Source organism: Gadus chalcogrammus, chromosome 5 (assembly GCF_026213295.1).
Source record: "Gadus chalcogrammus isolate NIFS_2021 chromosome 5, NIFS_Gcha_1.0, whole genome shotgun sequence".
In the NCBI taxonomy this organism is placed as follows: domain Eukaryota; kingdom Metazoa; phylum Chordata; class Actinopteri; order Gadiformes; family Gadidae; genus Gadus; species Gadus chalcogrammus.
The window spans coordinates 6,820,985-6,833,947 of NC_079416.1; the positions used below are offsets into that span (position 1 = coordinate 6,820,985).

Sequence of the window (12,963 nt, forward strand, 5' to 3'; positions counted from 1 at the left end):
TCATACCTTGCTATTCCTCTGTATCTCTCTTTGTCTTCTAACCAAACAACACCCCCCTTTCCCCATTCACATCAACTCTGTTCCCCTACTTTTACTGACACTTTCCAACACTCTCAATCACTTCTCCTTGTTCCACCGTTTCTCTTCCCTCTTTCACTTTCTCTTTCTCTTTCTCTCTGGTGTTTCTCCTCTATGTCTCTCTGCACTGTCACTCGCCCGCCCACCCCAGCCCTGCGTAGCTGCTCCACGGGGGATTCTCTGCTCTCCTCAGCCTTTATCCGCAGTGCTAAGAGTGCTCCTGCTCTGGCCCCGCCTCTTCCTGTCCTCCACAACCACCAACACTTTCCCTTACTACCCCCTCTAGCTGACCAGCTGGCAGGTATAATCTGTCTGTCTGTCTGTCACTTCAGTCTCTGCCTGCTTGCCTGCCTGCCTGCCTGCCTGTTCACCTGCAATAACAAACCTTCTACCGTCTGCCCATCTGTCTGCCCTTCAAGACAGTTTGTCTCTGTAGTTCTACCTTTATGTAAGCCTGATTATTTGCCAGTCCTTGCATCCTTTGGGACCTTGCTGTTGTATTTTGCATCCCTCAATACTGCTTGCCTGCCCTTGTGTTGGTTTACTACGTTTTCTTCTTAGGAACTTGTCTTGTTTCCTTCCTGCAGTATCTTTTATGTATACAGATTTGGCTATGCGTGTGTTGACCTTAGTTGTACAGCCCTAGTGTATTAGTTTCCATTTCGCCGTGGCGTATTTTGTTTTTCCCTCACCAGCTCGCCTTCCTTCCGCCCTTTTTGTAATGCCTTCCGCCTTGTCCCAGTTGAGCCTTTTCTTCACTTGCACAGTCTTTGTACTTTCCAATTGCAAGTCTGCTCCTGCTGACTGCCTAAACCAGTCCTCCCTGCCTCTTTTCTCCACTGTTTCGTCCTCCCACCCTGTTTCAACTATATATTCCCTTCCTGCTACCCACTTGGCGCAGCATTAGAGTCAATGGGAATGTGCAATGTCTTATGTATTATTATCTACTACGGTTGGCCTTGGTTTTTGGCCAGTCCTTTACCCACATTTCATGGGATTTGCATATGAATTGCTGCGAATTGCATATGCTAAATTCAAAAAACTTATTTTTTTCTTTGTGCATTACATGATTCCATGTGTGTCATGGTGCCTACATACCATTGACTACAGTTCAGCAACCTCTGTGCCACTTTGTGAGCCGTTAATCGACTCAGTCCCACACGGAGGATGCTTAGTGGCTGCAGATATAACCTTATTTATTGTCATAATGCTTGGAATGCTATGGGCCGTTTGCATGTCGTTTGTGCTTAAAGAAAAACATTGCATATGTTTTTGGGAGTTATATGGATATGCAATGCAAACATACTACAGCATCTATCCGTCCATGATAATTAACCTTGTTCTTGTGTGACCAAATTTTTCCCGCGATGATGCTGGCAATATGTTGGAATTGTAAAAAAACACAGAAATTACTTACAAATAGATGTCATCATCATCAGGATCAGTGTTTTTGAGTGTCAATAATGTCGTTCGCCTCACTGAACCTTGGTCCTGATATGAGTGTGTTGATGGCTGTTTTTGTTATCTTCTTAACAATTTAATTCTTACTTATTTGTTGGTGTGCGTGTGGGCCCAGTCCGACCCCGTACTAACCCCGCCCCCTTCTACCCTGTCACCCAATCACCAGACCTCGAGGACCCGCCCATCACCCTGGCACCCCGCCCCTCCCGCATGCGCCACTCCTCGCAGAGCGAGGAGGCGCCCAGCGCTTCCTGCTCCGAGGTCTTCCAGGGCGGGTCATGTGACCTGGAGTCGGCCCCGCCCCCGGTGCTGGCGCGGAGCAGCAGCGCCTCCGACGTGGTCATGGAGCCCTTCGTCACGGAGCGGGCCAAAGGTGACGAGCCCCCCGACGACCCCCGCACCACCCCTGTTTCTTCCCACCACCTCACCCCCACTTTCTCACAGCTCACAGCCAGTAGCCTCGCCACGCCACCACCCCCGCCGCACTCCCCCGCCTCCGACCCCCTGGCCTCCCACCACGCCGTCCTCTCGTCCTCCTTGGACGAGCTGGGCGACGGCGCACTGTACGCCCAGCTCTGGCCCGGCCCGGCCCCTCGAGGGCGGGCCCCCCGCTCCGACTGGGCCAGCGTCTCGGACTCCGCCCTCGTCTTCTCCCCCGAGAGAGAGATGGACGAGGAGGACGGGGGAGCGGGAGAAGAGGAGGACGACCTGTTCTCCTCCATCAGGGATTACCTCACCCAGAGGGGGGCCGAGTGGCGGGAGGAGGCCACGGCCGCGGGGGGGAAAGGGAAGGAGGGCGCCGGGGGCGACGCGGACGCCGCGCCCCAGCCCGTGCTGGTGCAGACGGGCATAGCTAGGACCCAGGTAGGGCCGCTAGGGCAGGTCCGGGAGGCCCGGCAGGTGGCCCGGGAGGACGCCCGACAGGTAAGTAAAGCGGGGAGGCACGGCAGCGAGGACTCTGGGGAGGAGACGGAGGCGGAGCAGCGCAGCATCTACGAGTGCCTGGAGCTGCAGTGCCCGTGGCCGTCGCCCGGCAGCGGCAGCTCCAGTCTAGAGAGGCAGGGCGGCCGCCGGGAGAGGAGGGACGGGGACGGAGACGGGGACGAGAGGGGAGGGGATCAGGGAAGGGACCGTAAGGAAGTCGTGGTGTCGTCGCCGTTGTCCGAGAGACGCCCCCAGCTGACGAGGCAGGAGCCCCTGGAGACGGAGATCGTCGGCGGCCCCGCCGCGAGCCCCCCCTCTCAGACCCCCAGCCCGGAGACGTCCCGGGGTAAGCTTGCCCGCGGGCGCCCCAAGAAGCGGCAGGCGAGCGGGGTCCACGTGAGCTTCCGGCCCTCCACCGAGTCGGTGCAGTTCCACAACCCCCTGGAGAGCAAGGAGGCCCACTGGAGGGCCCGGCTGCGGCGCCTCAGCCACTTCCACACGCACAGCCACTCCGCCGGGGAGCGGCCCGGCACCCCGCCCGGGGCCAAGGCGGGTCCGGGCGGTGTGGGAGGGTTACCCGGGGTGGGCCTCAAGGCGGGGCTCCAGGAGAAGGCCGGCCCCGGGGAGCCCTCGGCGGCCGGCCCCGGTGCCCCAGGGGACCGCTCGGGGGCCGGGGGCCAGGACTGCAGCGACAAGGACGAGGAGCGCCCGGCGGGGGGCGCGGCCCACCCGGAGAAGGCGGCCGGGGCCGGCTCCTCCGGGGTGAGGGGCCGCCTGGGCCGCTCCGGCCTGCGGCCCCGCGGGTCCCGCTCTCGCTCCCAGGAGCCCGGCGGCGGCGGCGGCGGCCCCCGGCACCACCACCAGGTGGCCCTGCTGGGCGGGGTCTATAAGACGGTGGTGCACGCGCTGTCCTCCAAGCCGCGGCCCCGGGGCCAGGGCTCGTCCCAGGGCTCGTCCCCGCAGCGGCAGGTCCGCGGGGCCTCTGGCGACGCGCCCCTCAGGGACCTCTACTCCCACGTCCTGGGCTACTTTGGACGCAAGACCGCGACGCCAGCAGGTGAGGATGGCAGTGGGGCCGGCGGCCGACGCGCCCGCAGAGGGCACCCGTGCAACCATCAAGACACGTCTGAAACAACACAAAACACCTGCAACTTTCTCTTCCGTTTTTTTGGCTGTTTTTAACCGGTCTGTTCTGACGAATGATTTTTTTTATGTTTTTCATTTTTTTGGGCTGATACTCATCATCTTGCTGCTGGATTGAAACTCAAATTTCCTTTTTTTTTGTTTTCTCTTGAACGAAGCCCATTCTCAAACCCTCTTCCTCCCCCCCCCCCCCCCCCACACCTCTCGAGTCCCCCCCATCCCCTCTTCCTCTGTCTTCCCACCTCGGAAGGGCTTTGGACCTTTAACCCCCTGTTACCCCTCTTCCCTCACCCTGGTCTCTCCCCCTCTTCTCTTCCGCCCTCCTTCTGGATGTTGCATGCGGCCTCCTTGTGCCTCCTCCTCCACCGCCTCTTCCTTGGACTCCGGCCATCTCCTGCTGTCACCGAGGAACACCACATCAAACGAGAAAACCTATTTTTTTTAGGAAAAAAAGAATAGACGTGGTGTCACGACTCCCAAGGCTCCGTTTTAGTGAGATACCTTCCTAGACCAGTAGGGGGTATCATTGACCCAGAAACGGAGAACACACCTATTTACACTATTGTGGTCAGGAAGGTTGGGTAGAAAATAGTACATTTTAATAATGGATAATGCACAATGAAAAATGGCAAGATGTCGGTGTGGTGAAAAGGCCATATCTTGACTACAAATCCAAAAGCATTTTTGTTTAAAACTAAAAACAAACATTCCTAGTGAAATGTTCACTTTATTACGTGTTATCATGTATTATGGATGTTCCACCTGATGTTTGTGTTTGCAAACAAACGCATAATGACATTTAGTTCCCCTACGTCTACAAACACTGAACACTATCGCCATGTGACACCGTTGTTGACTTCGCCAGCTCTCTATCAAGCCCCACACCACATCTCATGATGTCCGCTATGATACTGCAGCTGTCCATGTGCATTTCACTAATCGTCTCTGGAATGATCGTCTTTACTTTTAATATCATATGGATACCTTAATCCTTGATATATTCATTAGCGGCACAACTGTAGTCGTGTTCCTGCTCAGACTGCTATGTGTAAATGTTGCTAAGCAACAATTTAATGGATATATCAGTCTCCACAAGTTGGTGTTAATTCATCCTTTTGGAAAATACGTATTTTCTGCTTTCATTTTGGAACGCGTCTTGAGTTTGTTAATCTATATTGCATACATTTCTCGATTCTGCTATATTACACAATATGATATAGAAAATTTACTTTTATAGGGAATTATAAAAAAAGCATCCCTCGTTTAAAATACAACAAGGGTAATTAGCGCGCTGGTGAACCTCAAACTGCAATCCACTGCGTTCCAATTAATCCAACAGGATTAGTGTTTTATATATTACAGATTCAGGAACCCTGGAGGGATGACATGCTGAACATAAGGGCCAGATTTAGGAAACGTAAAGGGAGCATGCTGAACATAGTGTCAGATCAGGAAACCAAGGGTTAACATGCTGAACATAGTGTTTTATTAAGGAACCGTAAGTGTTAACAAGCTAAACATAATGTCAGATTTAGGAATCATCAGGGTAACATAATGAACATAGTGTCAGATTTAAGACACATAAGGGTAACTTTCTGAATATAGTGTCAGATTTAAGAAACAAGGGTAACGTTCTGAATATAGAGTCAGATTTAAGAAACAAGGGTAACGTTCTGAATATAGTGTCAGATTTAAGAAAAATAAGGGTAACTTTCTGAATATAGTGTCAGATTTAAGAAACAAGGGTAACGTTCTGAATATAGAGTCAGATTTAAGAAACAAGGGTAACGTTCTGAATATAGTGTCAGATTTAAGAAACATAAGGGTAACGTTCTGAATATAGTGTCAGATTTAAGAAACAAGGGTAACGTTCTGAATATAGTGTCAGATTTAAGAAACATAAGGGTAACGTTCTGAACATGGTGTCAGATTTAAGAAACATATGGGTAACGTTCTGAATATAGTGTCAGATTTAAGAAACATAAGGGTAACATGCTGAACGTAGCGGTTTATTGCATCCATCTTGTGTGGTTTACCTGGAGCCCTGTCTGCCTGTGCTGAAGTTAACCTATTAATTCCTAATCATTGACTGACCAACTTACCATTGCTTATACCGTGAGCTCTTGCACCGACTGGTACAAATCATCGTAACAGTACTAATGTATACCTGTGGTATGGTGCCTGTTTGGCCATAACATGGTGGTTATTATTTTTCTTCCTCCCTCTCTCACTCGCTCACTGCATGTCTTGAGTTTAAACTCCTGCACTGCTTCAACTGGTTGGTTATGCCGTGCGCCTGTATCGTGGGGTTGACCTTTGTTGTTTTAACACCAGTCTGCTGACGGTAAACAAACACTCTTTCCAACACTGCAGTTCAATGTCACACCTACATTTAAGAACCACACAATTCCAAACATATTGGTATGGGAAGCCTAACAAAAAACGGCACTATTCAAGACAAGCCTGTGTACAATTTTAGCATTTGATAGAGCTCTATATTCTGTAAGGGGAATTCCTCAGCAGCATGAAAAAAGTATCCAATAATCAATACGACGTGAAGTAAGATATAAATAGACTACATAAAGAGACCATCAGTCAAACGCACACGGCACTATTGACAAGCATCAGCGAAAACATAGCATTAGTCCAAGATACAAGAGCACTTACGTTCTAAGCATTGCTTGACGTGACTCGACATGGTTTAGGGTGTTTTCCCCTGTGGAACAAAACTCAATCAGGTCTCGGGGACACATTGTTGTTGTGCCTGAGGTATGTAATTATCTTAATTGTAACTGCGGCCTTGTTTCTTGGTAAAGAGAGGTGCAGCACAGAACAGGCTGAATAGGGCTGATGGGGTAAGTCGATGTATTTGGATTCAAAAGCATCGCTCAAACAGCTCCTGAGTAGCTTCCTGCACGTCTTCGGATCAGTACCTTTCTTTCAGTCTGTGGGTTTTATGTTGATGTGTGTATACTGTATATACAAATACACATAAAACCCACTAGATGTTCCGATGGACTGTATGGTCATTGATTAATAGGGTGCTTATTTTTGACGAAAACTGTGTCTTGTCATCCGTTTGTGTATCCGTGCTGTGACATTTCAGCTGATTCTAAATGTGTGTTACGGTTTCCCTGCAAAACGGTCATTTAATTCAACTGAGAGGAATTCTACATAGACTACGCATATCTTTCCCACCCCCACCCCTTTAATGATTAAATATGTGTGTGTGTGTGTAGCCAATAAGGAGGAGGTGGTCCAGAAAGCACGCCCGGTCTCCAGCGACGTTGGCGGCGCGAACCCCAACTTCTCGGACCTGATGGACGAGTTCATCCAGGAGAGGCTGAAGGTGAGGTTGCGCAGCAGGGCAGGGGCTCAGTAAGAGCAGACTGGGCTTTGGAGACAGTTGGTCGGTCTCCCCGTGAGACGGCAACAGGCCGTTAGAGGTCGATACTATCGCAGGATGTTATTGGGATCTCGTACAATTTAGGATAAATAGTTGTGAGATTCAATGTTGTGATACTATCTAATTGTGTATATATTCAATTAAATTCAAACTAAATGTCTAAATAAATTCTGATGGGAAGCTGTGCATTTTTAAATATGAAAGTGTGTCATACTTTCCTTTTTTCCTTTCTGTGTTTTACGATTATGCATATTGTGCTTACTGTCATGTTTAATGCTTTATTGATTAACACTCACGGACTCACTCACAAGATACAAGATGTTTATTGTCATATACACAATGGAAACATAGTTTGCACCGGGCTATGAAATTCTTAATTTGCAAGTTCCCTTCACAGAAAATATACTTAAAATAAAGTAGATAAATAAACTAAACTACAAGAAATATCTGGACAAAGAGCAGAATTCTCACTCACTCACACTCGCACTATACGGGTTACCAAACCTCCTAGCCCTTGGTTGTCCTCAGGGTCGCCGTGGCAGCAGCCCAGGCAGTCTGGAGATCCCCAAGGACCTGCCGGAGCTCCTGGACGGCGGCCAGGGTCCCGGGTCGCGGGCCTCAGACGACCCGCGGCCCATCGACGACCCCGGGGTTCCCTCAGAGTGGACCTCCCCCGCCAGCGCCAGCGGCTCTGATGTCGTCAGCTCCGACAGCCAATCGGATTCCTTTAATGCCTTTCAGTACACCAGCTGCAAGTTTGACAGTAAGAAAGAAGTTATCTTTTGATAAGCTTCACTTGAGACAAAACTATCCTTCTTCAGTCGCTAACTCCCGCACACTGAAACCTGGCTAATGGCCTCCTGCCTGATTGTGCTCCAGCCTTCACCTTCAGCTCAGACCTGGGCACCGGAGCAGGAGGGGGATCGGGGTCTGACGGAGGAGGCGGGCGGGGAAGCTCCCTAGACCAGGACAGCCTTGGAGGGGGCATGGCCTGTGAGGAACAGGAAGTGGCCAGTCTGACGACGCTCCACCTCGACTCGGAGACCAGCAGCCTCAGTCACACCGTCACCGTCACTGGTATATATAGGCCCTCACAGATTATACACTTTATACATACCAGAGACCATTACAGGTTATACACCTTATACCAGAGACCATTACAGGTTATACACCTTATACCAGAGACCATTACAGGTTATACACCTTATACCAGAGACCATTACAGGTTATACACCTTATACCAGAGACAATTACAGGTTATACACTTTATACCAGAGACCATTACAGGTTATACACCTTATACCAGAGACCATTACAGATTATACACCGTATACCAGAGACCAATACCATTACAGATTATACACCTTATACCAGAGACCATTACAGATTATACACCTTATACCAGAGACCATTACAGATTATACACCGTATACCAGAGACCAATACCATTACAGATTATACACTTTATACCAGAGACCATTACAGGTTATACACCTTATACCAGAGACCATTACAGGTTATACACCTTATACCAGCGACCATTACAGATTATACCCTTTATACCAGAGACCATTACAGATTAATTATACTTTATACAAGAGACCATTACAGATTATACACTTTATACAAGAGACCATTACAGATTATACACTTTATACAAGAGGCCATTACAGATTATACACTTTATACCAGAGACCATTACAGATTAATTATACTTTATACAAGAGGCCATTACAGATTATACACCTTATACCAGAGACCATTACAGGTTATACACCTTATACCAGAGACCATTACAGATTATACACCTTATACCAGAGACCATTACAGATTAATTATACTTTATACAAGAGGCCATTACAGATTATACACTTTATACCAGAGACCATTACAGATTAATTATACTTTATACAAGAGACCATTACAGATTATACACTTTATACAAGAGACCATTACAGATTATACACTTTATACAAGAGACCATTACAGATTATACACCTTATACCAGAGACCATTACAGATTAATTATACTTTATACAAGAGACCATTACAGATTATACACTTTATACCAGAGACCATTACAGGTTATACACCTTATACCAGAGACCATTACAGGTTATACACCTTATACCAGAGACCATTACAGGTTATACACCTTATACCAGAGACCATTACAGATAATACACCTTATACCAGAGATCCTTACAGATTATACACTTTATACAAAAGACCATTACAGATTAATTATACACTTTATACAAGAGACCATTACAGATTATACACTTTATACAAGAGATCCTTACAGGTTATACACTTTATACCAGAGACCATTACAGAATATACACCTTATACAAGAGACCATTACAGGTTATACACCTTATACAAGAGACCATTACAGGTTATACACCTTATACCAGAGAGCAGAGACCATTACAGTTTATACACTTTATACAAAAGACCATTACAGATTAATTATACACTTTATACAAGAGACCATTACAGATTATACACTTTATACAAGAGATCCTTACAGATTATACACTTTATACAAGAGATCCGTACAGATTATACACTTTATACCAGAGACCCAAGAGACCCTTACAGATTATACACCCTTTATCTGTTTTGTGTTATTCCTCTGTAGGCAAACAAGCTGCACCAGTTTCGTAGTTACAAAATACTATCATCATGGCATTAACAAAAGTGTGTGTGTGTGTGTGTGCGTGTGATCCAGGGTCAGAGAGTGCCGAGTCTCCCGTGCGTTCTCTGGGGGGCTCTCGGTCCCAGACCCCCTCCCCCGCAACGCTGACGGCGGAGCACGCAGAGCGCACGCACTCCCACTCGCACACACACCTGCAACTGGACCAGAAGCTGCACCACGCTGCCCTGCAGACCCCTGACCACGGTGAGACGTTCACACCACACACAAACACACTCACGGGCTGTGTCACAGATACACAAATACAAAATACATACAACCATGTTTTGTAAATCTGTAAATTGTATGCGTTAGACACAATGCAGGAAAGATCGGTTAGGTGTGTATGTATTTCGATATTAAACGGTTATGTACTCCATCTATGCATATGCTTTAAACAGTAGAAGACTACAGGGATGCTCTTCACAGGGAGTATTTCACACGAGCGATGTGTGTTTATAGGTATTCAAGTGTCCACTTGCACATGGGGAATGTGAAATGGGCCCCATTCTTGCATACAACATTCCTGATCTCTTAATTTATTTCTATATCTGTTTCATATGGGGAGATCCCTTGATGAGCTATTATCAAGGGCCTGTTTGATCCATTGAATGATCGATTGATCGGTTGGTCTCTGTGTTCCTTTAGAAACAAGTGAGGACTGTAGCGTGATGGCTGGGGGCTCTTTGATCGGTTGGCATGCCGACGTCGCCACGGTAATGTGGCGGAGGATGCTGGGTATCCTCGGAGACGTCAACACCATCAAGGACCCAGAGATCCACGCCCAGGTGTTTGACTATCTGTGTGAGCTATGGCAGAACCTGTCCAAGGTGTGTACCTCCTGTACAGTGCTTTTTATTCATTAATTAATGTTTTTTATAGAACTACCTTTTGAATATAAACATCAATTACTTTCTATGTATTAACTTATTTTCCTTTTTTTTGTTGTTCCCCATCCAGATCCGGGATAATTTGGGCATTTCTCTGGACAACCAATCATCTCCTCCGCCTCCTGGTCTGATCCCGCCCCTCAGAATCCTAACACCATGGCTGTTCAAGGTAGGACAAGAGACCTTTAAAAGCATTCAAGCACACTGTCTTGCAAATTCCCTGAGGGTTTTCAGGCCCTGACGAGGCCACGGATCACACCTTGCGTGTCCTCCAGCCGGGGGACGGGGTACCTGGCACGCCAGACTCTGCCTGCTCGCGCCATTTGCCCAACCAGGCTACCAATACAAAGTTCCGAAAGTGCCTGGTGTCGCCGATGTACCAAACAACAAGCTTAGGAACAGAGGCTGGCGTCCCATAAAGAGGGGTTTAGAAAACTTCCTTCTGTAATCAGCATGTAGCATCTGTAGTTTTGAGAGTCCCTTTGAGAGAGGGATCGATCGTCCCACCGTCGCCGTGGGAACTGTGAATGGTTTGAGTGGTTCCCTTGCTGTCCCAGATTGACCGGAAGAAAGGGTAAAATGTCCTGTATCCAATTGTCAGGCCCTTATGGCTATTGTGGCTTTAAACCAGGGAGCATTTGATGGAAAATGATAGGAGAAGTGCCTAAAGTGAGAAGCGATGTTCGAGGAAACCTCAATAAAAAGGTTCTTGAATCAATCATAAATGAGCAGTGTACCTATTCCGAGCAGGTCGGCTGATCCTAAGAGCTTCCCTGGTAAAGACGCAATGTTGCTTTTTTTTTTTAGGGTTCTTAGTATTTTATCTTACGCATCGAAAAGAGGAAGAAAAGAAAAGCAGTCCGCGAGCGCAATCAACATTGCAGTTTTGACAGTTTAAGCCAACATCATTCTAAAATTGTTCTGACTGAAATCCTGTTTCAAGAGACAATGTGTATGTTAAGCACTTTTGACCTCTCATTCTAAGAACACACAATTTACCGGTACTTCCTTTTTTCAAACACATTGTGTTAGATATTTTTGTATCAAACAGGAAAGTACATATATGGTAAGATGCAATAGAGGTAAAGGTACAGGTTTTAGTAAGTTATGTAAAATCGAGTCGATGTTACATAACAAGCTTAAAAAGTGACAAAACAGACAACTTTTTCCCAACTCCCGCGTCAAATATTGTTTGTGACAAAGCTGTACGGACAAATTGTCCACATCAGCCAATGCTTTCTATGAATTCAATTGTCATAATTATCCCCCAAGATATCACATTAGATGTGCGTATGGTGAAGCTTGTGCGACAGTTCCTTCTCCTCTTCGGCCATTTCTAAAGACTAGAGGAACTCTTTGATCTGAAACCTTTTGAATCATTTGAAACATGTTCTGCTTTATCAGGACTCTCTTGCAAACAAGGTGCCTTACCTCAATGAGACTTCCTGAATAAATAACTCCGAAGGTAAAATAGAAATGTGTAGTAAAATAGAAATGTGCCATGGTATTGTATATGATGCTCTTGTTGTGCGTGTGTGTGTGTGTGGCCTCCAGGCGACCATGCTGACGGAGCGCTACAAGCAGGGGAAGCTCCACGCCTACAAGCTGATCTGCAGGATCATGAAGAGGCGCCAGGACGTGTCCCCCAACACAGACTTCCTCACGCACTTCTACAACATCATGCACCACGGCCTCCTGCACCAGGACCAGGTACACCACCGCCCCGTCTGTCTCTGTATCTGTGATCCTATCCAGTCCTTCTTCCTGAAACGTTGTTGGGTTGATGCCTAGGGACTGACTAGTTATTAGTTCCATAAGAGTGGTTCAAGGTATTTTAGTTTACTGTAAGTTTGATTCAGACTTAAGTATTGGATCTACTTAGTATTGGAATTTTCTTGAACTAGGGCCCTTTCTAAGCCTGGATACACAATATAACCACTAATAGTGTAAAACGTGTGTGTGTGTGTGTGTGTGTGTGTGTGTGTGTGTGTGTGTGTGTGTGTGTGTGTGTGTGTGTGTGTGTGTGTGTCTGTGTCTGTGTCTGTGTCTGTGTCTGTGTCTTCCCGCCCTCAGGACATAGTGAACACCATCATCAAGCACTGCAGCCCCCGATTCTTCAGCATTGGCCTTCCCGGAGCCACCATGCTCATCCTGGACTTCATCATCGCCGCTGCTCGCGTCACCGCCTGCTCCTCGCTCAACGTAAGAGCAACACGCAGCCACGTACCAGTGCAGACACACGCGCTCGAACCACACTGTACGCACACGGCAACTGGACTCCACCCGCACGCACATCGCAGGACGGTGAACACAAGGCAACGATTAGAGCAAGAAAAACAGCAACCCTTTCCAGTAGCAATACA

The 12,963-nt window shown here is 47.6% G+C and overlaps 1 protein-coding gene across 1 annotated transcript in view; it reads left to right on the forward strand.

Moving 5' to 3' along the window:
- ralgapa1 (Ral GTPase activating protein catalytic subunit alpha 1) overlaps positions 1–12,963 on the forward strand; it is a 60,889-nt gene that overhangs the window by 14,809 nt on the left and 33,117 nt on the right. The window contains exons 18-27 of the mRNA XM_056591010.1: positions 230–379; positions 1,706–3,520; positions 6,846–6,955; positions 7,541–7,775; positions 7,892–8,089; positions 9,747–9,917; positions 10,359–10,540; positions 10,671–10,769; positions 12,155–12,310; positions 12,674–12,802. Coding sequence (XP_056446985.1) covers positions 230–379; positions 1,706–3,520; positions 6,846–6,955; positions 7,541–7,775; positions 7,892–8,089; positions 9,747–9,917; positions 10,359–10,540; positions 10,671–10,769; positions 12,155–12,310; positions 12,674–12,802 — 3,245 coding nt within the window. The remainder of the gene's footprint in view (positions 1–229; positions 380–1,705; positions 3,521–6,845; positions 6,956–7,540; positions 7,776–7,891; positions 8,090–9,746; positions 9,918–10,358; positions 10,541–10,670; positions 10,770–12,154; positions 12,311–12,673; positions 12,803–12,963) is intronic.